Source organism: Cynocephalus volans, chromosome Y (assembly GCF_027409185.1).
Source record: "Cynocephalus volans isolate mCynVol1 chromosome Y, mCynVol1.pri, whole genome shotgun sequence".
NCBI classification, from domain to species: Eukaryota; Metazoa; Chordata; class Mammalia; order Dermoptera; family Cynocephalidae; genus Cynocephalus; species Cynocephalus volans.
In genome coordinates, this window is record NC_084479.1 from 3,050,078 (window position 1) to 3,058,170 (window position 8,093).

At 42.1% G+C, this 8,093-nt stretch overlaps 1 protein-coding gene across 1 annotated transcript; it reads left to right on the forward strand.

Annotated features, from left to right (window-relative positions):
• The first annotated feature begins 340 nt into the window (after positions 1 to 340).
• Positions 341 to 6,664, forward strand: LOC134368958 (claudin-34-like). The gene is made up of 2 exons (XM_063085197.1): positions 341 to 581; positions 6,018 to 6,664. The coding sequence occupies exons 1-2, from the start codon at positions 341 to 343 to the stop codon at positions 6,662 to 6,664; spliced, it is 888 nt and encodes a 295-aa protein (XP_062941267.1).
• The last annotated feature ends 1,429 nt before the right edge of the window (positions 6,665 to 8,093 follow it).

An 8,093-nucleotide genomic window follows, 5' to 3' on the forward strand; every position in this document is an offset into this window, starting at 1 on the left:
GCTGTGACGTCCGCCCTGCCTCACGGGCATTGGCCCTGTGCCTCCACTGCACCTGTCCCATCCAGGCTCCCACCTCACCGTTCAGAGGTCAGAAGGATCTTCCTTGAGGGGATGGGGGTCTGTGAACTATTCCTCTGGACCCTGCCCAGAGAGTGTTTTGCACATAGTAGATGCTCCACAAATGTCTTCCCTCTGTACATACCTTCTCTTCGTAGAAGGACACCAGTCACATTGATTGGGGCTCACCTTAATGACCTCACTTTAATTTGATTACCTCTGTAAAAACCCTAGTTCCCGATAAGGTCTCAGGAGAAATGTACACAGGAAGGAGGGAAATGTGATGGGAAGAGACTTGCCACATTCTGTCCCCAAAGAAGCAGGTGGGAAAAGGGGAGCATCTGTACCTTACCAGGAAGGTGGCACAGAAGCATTGGGGGTCAGGAAGCATTTCTACGTGGCCAGAGGAAATCGGAAGCCATCACCACACCTAGAAAGTTCCATCTGTTTGCTCATTCGCTCACATGTGTCTCCTGTGGCTAAGCAGTGCTGGAAGGGCCACGGCATAGTGGTAAACAAGACAGGTAAGGTGAGGAAGACTAGCAACAAGGAAGGAAGGAAGGAAGGAAGGAAGGAAGGAAGGAAGGAAGGAAGGAAGGAAGGAAGGAAGGAAGGAAGGAAGGAAGGAAGGAAGGAAGGAAGGAAGGAAGGAAGGAAGGAAACAAGTAAGACATCGCAGATGGTGACAAAGCAAAGCCAGGAGGGAGCGGGGAGTGATGGCCTGGGAGGTGCCATTTTTGGAATATTGGTGAGGAAGGGCCCACTGTGAAGACGATGCTAGGGCAAAGGCTGAAAGTGGCGAGATGAGGAAGGGAGCTGTGGAATTTGGTCTGGATGTAATCTGCAGTATGTATTGTGTGACCAAGAAGAGATGTCAGGAGGCAATTAATCTTCCTAATGTGCAATTCGTCAAAGTAGGGCATTTGGTTTATATGGCAACTGGAATCCCAAGAAACTAACAAGAGTCAACCCTTCTGAACAGTTCAATTCTCAGTGTGCTGACAAAATTCAATTTAGTCCTAGTGTTCTTCAATAAAAGGGACCAGCGTTCTTTGAAGAAATGGTTGATTCCTTGTGGTACCAGCAAGTAAGGAAGTGCTCAAAAAAGAATGCAGCCATGTGGAAGGGACACTGGACCCCACAGGGAAGAAGCTCCCAATTGCCAAAGCTGAAACAATTCAAGCAACAAAATAAATAACTGGAGTGTTGAATTTTATTTGGTTATTTGTTATTTTTGGTGGTTGGCTGGGTAGGGGATCTGTACCCTTGACTTTGGTATTATCGACACCATGTTCTAACCGATTGAGCTTCCAGCCAACCATAATGCTAACCCATAGAAGACAATAAATAGCCACAAGTCCACACTGATGTGAATAATTGGATAAATCAGTAAATGAGGGAGAAGCAAAGACTCTTTTTTTACAAAGAAATTCCAACCGATAAATATGGAAGGGAGACACAAGATCGCCATTCGAATACCACACTAAAAATTGTTGCAGGCAAGACCCCCGATGAATGCTAAAATTAGTGGGTGATAAAGTCACTCTGGAAAAAAAAATTGTTGGGTGAAAGATGGAAGAGAAAGAATTCATATAGTCTCAAAGTAATTCCCCCAAGATATTTATTAAACACAAGAGAAAGATTAAATAGAAAGGAAAATCGCTTTACATGAAAGAAATCAGCGGATACTCCCTCATCCAAGTGATGGAGCCCAACATCCCCAGTCATGAGACATACAGACATTGTGAGCCCCTTGACCCGATGCACTGGGAAAGACATAATTTCTGTGTTATTCCAAAATGCACAACCTCTTTCTAATCATGAAGAAACATCTGGCAAACCCAAATTAGTGGACATTTTACAAAATATCTGACTAGGACTCTCTAAAAGTCTCAAGGTGATGAAAGACAAGGAAATACTGAGGACCTGTCACAGGTTGGGGGAGACTAAGGAGATACAACTAAGGACAATGTGGGCTCCTGGATCCTTGACCAGAAAAAGGACATCAGTGGGAAAAGTTATGAAAGTCAAATAAGATCTGTAATTTAGTTAATTGTATTGTGCTGATGTTAATTACCATCATGGTTATGTCAGATCTTAACATTAGGAGTAGCTGGGTAAAGGGCATATAAGAATTCTTTGTACTATTTTGCAAGTTTTTGTAAGTCTAAAATGAGTTTCAAAAACAAGTTTTCAAAATCAAGATTAGTATTAACTTTCCAATGAAAATTCTATGTAAAGATGTTAAAACCTTGCAATTGTCTGGCCTGCCCAAGTCGACCCCAGGGGTTTCAGAGCAGATAATGATGGGATGTAGCAGGGAAAACAATCTTTTGGAATATTGGATTTACAGTCAGCTGAGAAAATAAGCCTTCGGACGTTGAGGATTCTTCACCTGGGCCAACCCATAAATGTCCATACCGGCCTTGGTTTCTCTCCTGGTGGGTTGTTGGTTGACCTGGGATGACAGTGATCAACAGTAGAGGATCTCCAAGGCAAGCTGCAGAGCTACCCGTAATGACAGCATAACAGAGACCCAGGGGGAGCTTTAATTTGAGGAGGGGGAGAGGCAGAGATGAGCCATAGCACAGCGTTCAAGAGAGGCCAAATCTGGGGTTGTGCCGCTCTCTGGGTAAGACCATTCTTGGATTCTTTTGAGCCCAAGAGAAAATATTGTGACCCCAAGAGAAAGATGCCAATGGAAGATTTTCATGTTCCTCTCACTTGCTTCTAGTGGCAATGGCAGGTGGTACATTATCTTGCTGCTCTCCCTCTGTTGAAGGTGGGATTCTTCAAGGCTCTGAGCAGGAACCCCCTCCCACTCCCTCCTGCAGCACCTGGAAGGGATGCATGTGGAGATACTGCCTTAAGATAAAACCCATAAAAACTCACACTTTCGGACCAGCCTCGTGGCTCACTCAGGAGAGTGCAGTGCTGGTAGCGCCATGGCCGCAGGTTCGGATCCCATATAGGGATGGCCGGTGCGCTCATTGGCTGAGCGTGCTGCGGTCAAAACCTAGCAGAGGTTGGCGATCTCCCTACCAGTCAAAAAAAAAAAAAAAAAAAAAAACCTCACACTTTCACCTTCTTTTCAAAGGTCAAGTGCTCTTTTTATGTGACATCTCTTCACTGTTTAAAGATTGGAATGCACAAAAAAGAGTGAAGAAAATAAGTATTTTGCCACCCAGAGGTGACATTTTGAAGTACTGCCTTCCAAACGTTTATCCATACATACGTGGGTGTCTTTTAAAAACAAAACTGGTGTCATACAACTACAAACTCATACACGGACATATATTCTTTTGCATCCTCTCTCCACTTAAAATACAGTGAAAATTTCCTGTTATTAAAACAAATGTTGTATAGGGTTGAATAATATGATATATCATCGGAATTATGACATGTACTTGTGTATCCCCTCTTGCTTCATGTACTGTCTCCAGATTTTCCTTATTCCCAGTATAATAACACTGCACGTGAGCACTGGCACCCAGACACTTTGATCCCACATCTCTGATTTATCCACTACAATCTATTCCAAGAAGTGAGAGATTGGGTCAGAAGACACAATGTTTTTATTATTCTTGATACTCATTTACCAATACATTTCTATGTTTGTATCTTTGTTTGCTCCATCATTTTTTTCCAATTAAAAAAAGTAATATTGAACCTTAAAACATAAAGAGAAAAATCACTAGCAATCCTGGTATTCAGGTGCATCTTGATTTATATCTTTCCAGCATATTTTATGATAGGCAAAAATAAGACCATACTATATATACTTATGGTTTTGTTGTCTGCATTTTGGATTCAACCCTATAGGGACATCTTCGCTTGTTCTTCAATTCTCTCCTGCTTTAATATCAGCTAAGTATTACAGTGAATGAATGACTGCACTTTAACATATACTAGGTATTAAAGTGTATTTGTATACCAGAACTAATTAATCCTCCACTGCTTGACAGCTTCTTAAAGAAATCTTTTTATTGTTTTATTATTTTAAAAAATAATGCTTATGACAGAAATATTTGAAACCAGTGCACAGCCAGACACCATTTTAAAAAGTCACAATTTGAGTGTCATAAATAAACACAATGTTGAGTGAAAAGCCAGTCACACAGGAATGCCTACTGCCTGATTCCCGTTTTGAAATACAGGCAAAATTGAGCTGAGCTGTTTGGGGATGCATGCTGAGGTGGTAAAACGATAAAGAAAAGTGAGGAAGTGGTGATACTGTATGTCTTAAACTGAGTGGGGGCTACATGGGCATTTGCCCTGTCGTGGGTCATTGAGCTGTACACTTTGATGTTGTGTGCTTTTCTATCTGTGGTGATTCTTCACAATACAAATAGCTTTAAAAAAACTCATAATCTCTCAAGCCTAGTTAAAAATTTCTCTTAATAACAGCAGTTAGCCTCCCAGTTCAATTCATACTCATGATTGTATTGTACATACTATTTTGTAATATGCTGTTTATACTTGATATATTGTGAACATCTTTGTTTTGGTCACATGCAATGGCAACTAGAATGGCTATAAGCAAAAACACAAAAAGTAAAAAATGTTGAAGAAGATGTGGAGAAAATGAAACCTTTGTCCATTGCTGCAGCCAGTTGGGGAAACAATTTAGCAGTTTCAAAACAGTTAAATATAGTCACGGAGCCCAGGCGTGGACGCCCCTTCCACAACCAGGCACACCGACAGCCCCAAGCAGCATGCCAAAAACATCACCTCCATGTGGGTGGCCCACCACAGCCACCACAGTAACCACGGCTGCTGCGAAAGTGGCTAGACACCACAACCACCACACAGATGGTCCACCAGCCACTGGAATGCATTGACATAAGGAGAGTCACCAGGAGAGACCAAAGAAAAGAACAGCATATCTCTGTCCACAAAGCCCATTCCAGAGTGACAGAAGAAGCTTGTGCTCTATGATATAGCATTGGGGGACCTGAACACACATCTCAGCGTTGGACAGATCATCTATGCAACAAATCAACAGAGTAACCATTACTCTTTCAGAGGGAGAGAAGAAATCTAGGGTAATTAGAGGGGGGAGACGGGAGGGAGGGGGGATTGGGAGAGATTGGACAAGGGGCATAAAGAATAAGTACAGTTTGTAACAACATACATAGTAGTATATTGACTTGATCAACATATGTCAACGTTGAAACCCCAAAATATGTGAACTCAATTATGATTCAATAAAAATAAATAAATAAATAAGTTAAATATGCAATTATCATATGATCCACCAATTCTACTCCCAGGTAACTGCATGAGAGAAATGAGAACCGATGACCATACAAAATTTTGTATACACACGTTTACAGCATCATTTTTCATAGTAGCCCAGACATGGAATCAATCCAAATGTTCAAAAATTGATGAATGAATAAACAAACTGTGTACCTCCATATAGTAGAATACTATTCAGCAATGCAAAGGGACAAACTTCTCATACATGCTACAACATGTATGAACCTTCAAAACACTATGCTAAGTGAAAAGCACGAAATATTACAGCTCGTATGACTCCATTTATATTTTCCATGTTGGTATGTAGCTCCATTGCATGGGTACAGCATAAATGATTTAACCAAGCCCTACAGTTAGACTCAAAGTTGTTTCTCGTTTTTCAATATAACAAACTGTGATGTCCATCTTTGTGACTAAATATTTGTGGCCAACCTTAATTACACCTGGTGACCAATGGCCAGAAGTGGAATTGCCTGTTTGCAGGATTGTGCATTTTCAGGCTTTTGACAAACGTTGCCAAATGGCCCTTCACAGGGTTTGCTCAGCCTGTGCCCCCACCAGGAGAGCAAGAGGGTCAAATGTCTCCTTTCTCAGACACTCATATGCACTTCCCTCCTGCTACTTCTCACTCATGGGCACTGTCCCCGGCCCAAGGAGCCTACTCTCACAGTGCTCTGTATTTGTTTTCATTTCCGCAGGGAACGTTGCTGCCATGATCTTGTTCATCAACAGTGCCAATTGCCAAGTAGCAGGTTTTGCCCTTTCCAGCATAGGATGGATCCTCTGCATGTCTTCCATGGGCTTTGTGGAGTGGCAAATATGGCACATAGATGACTGCTCCCACGCCACCTCTTGCCTTGCCAGTGTGGGAATCTGGAGAGTCTGTGTTTACCACTATAACTTCAGCAAAGCCAAAGTTTGCTACCAATACACCTACCGTGACACCTTCCTTCCTCCTGCTATCCATGCAGCTCAACACCTCCTGGTGGCTGCTGCCATTCTAGGGCTCTTGGGGAGAGCCTTCAATATCTTTGCACTTAGGAATGTGTACATGGGGATTCTTCAGAATAATGCCACCTGCAGTCCATTCATTGCTTCAGGAATTCTGAACATAACTGCTGGTGTCTGTATCTTAATTGCTGTGCTCTGGAATTACTACTCCATCCTGAACCCGAAGGGTATTGCCTTCCCGCCAGCTTACCATTTGCCCTTCAAGCCAGATACTCAGGAAATTGGGAGTGCCATTATAGTGGCAATGATAGCTGCCTTCCTGATGTTTTTAAGTGGATTGCTTTTCCTCTCTTACAAATTTCCCCTGGACAGCCGAGTACATCCCAGTGTTTGAGAAACATGCATTTCCAGGTTTCATTGGCTTTGCAAGTCCAAGATTCCCAGGGGTTTATGGGAAGTTTTACCAGGATGCTCTACCAAGTAATTCCAAGTACTCAAGATGAAGGCAAATGTAGTTTGTGACAAAAACTGGCCAACCGTTTCTTTTTGTTATCTTGTGCATCTGTTCCCTGATTAGGTGGTTGAATTAGGAGCTTTCATTAAAAAACAAGCAAACAAAAAACCTTTCTCACATGCCAGTTGGTCTTATTGGATCTGGATTTTAATTGTTGTCTAAAGTAGATAGTCAATACTATAAACCTGCTGTATGGAAGTAAGAGTTTCTGAGTACCTAAACCTCTCACATCCCCCTCATAAGCTGCTGCCAGAAACAAGAATGAACCTTCTATCCTATGCCATGGTAATAACATCTCCCTATCAAATGAAGTTTTCCAAAATGTGTGAAAGTAGAAAGGAGAGTCTAAGGAACGTTACACATGCATTACCAGACTCAACAATTACCAACAATTATTAGTGATTTTAGCTTTCTCTCCACTTGCTTCCCCCTTTTAAATCTGTTTATTTCTCCTAAGTATTTTAAAGTAAACCCCAGACATCATGTTCCTTCATCTCCATGTACTTCAATATTACTCTCTAAACATGGACATTTTCTTGCAAACCATATTAAATCTAAAATTTAACAATTATTCCTTGTTATCGTCAAATACTCAGAATTTTTAAATACCTCAAAAATAATTCTGTAGTTTTATTTGTTACACACAAGCCACTCTTTCTGCCTCGTAAGTCTTATTCTAACACACACACACACACACACACACACACACACACACACACACACACACACACACACACTCTCACACGGCACCCCCCCCACCCCCAGCCTGTTTTGTTTGGTTTTTTGATGATTTGGATTTGCTGAAGAAAGAGGGTCAATTGTCCTGTCACTTAACTTGTTACCGCTAGAGGCTCAATTAGATCCCTGGTGACCTCTCTGAGGAAGACCGTTTCATAGGTGGTGCCCTGCACTGCAACCTGAACGCATCATAGCAGGTGGCACATGGTCCTTGTTCATTTTCATGATGTGAAGACTGATCAGTGGTGGATCCAGGAGGGGAAGTCTGATCCCTCTTGCAAATTTTCTCATCACACCTCCCCCTGTCTCTAACAGTTTCATCTATTGACTGTCCTTGTTTGGATGAATGATCACAGTAAGGATCGCAAGCGGTGACATTCTAACATGAACATTCTTGCCGGATTTATTAGCGGGGATGCTTTTGTAAAGACTTTTCCCTCATTAGCTGTGGTCATTTGCTTCGTCCAAAATTCAGGGCTGGCCGGTTAGCTCACTGGTTAGAGCGCGGTGCTGGTAACCCCAAAGTCAAGGCTTTGGATTCCTGTACCAGCCAGGCACCAAGAATAAATAT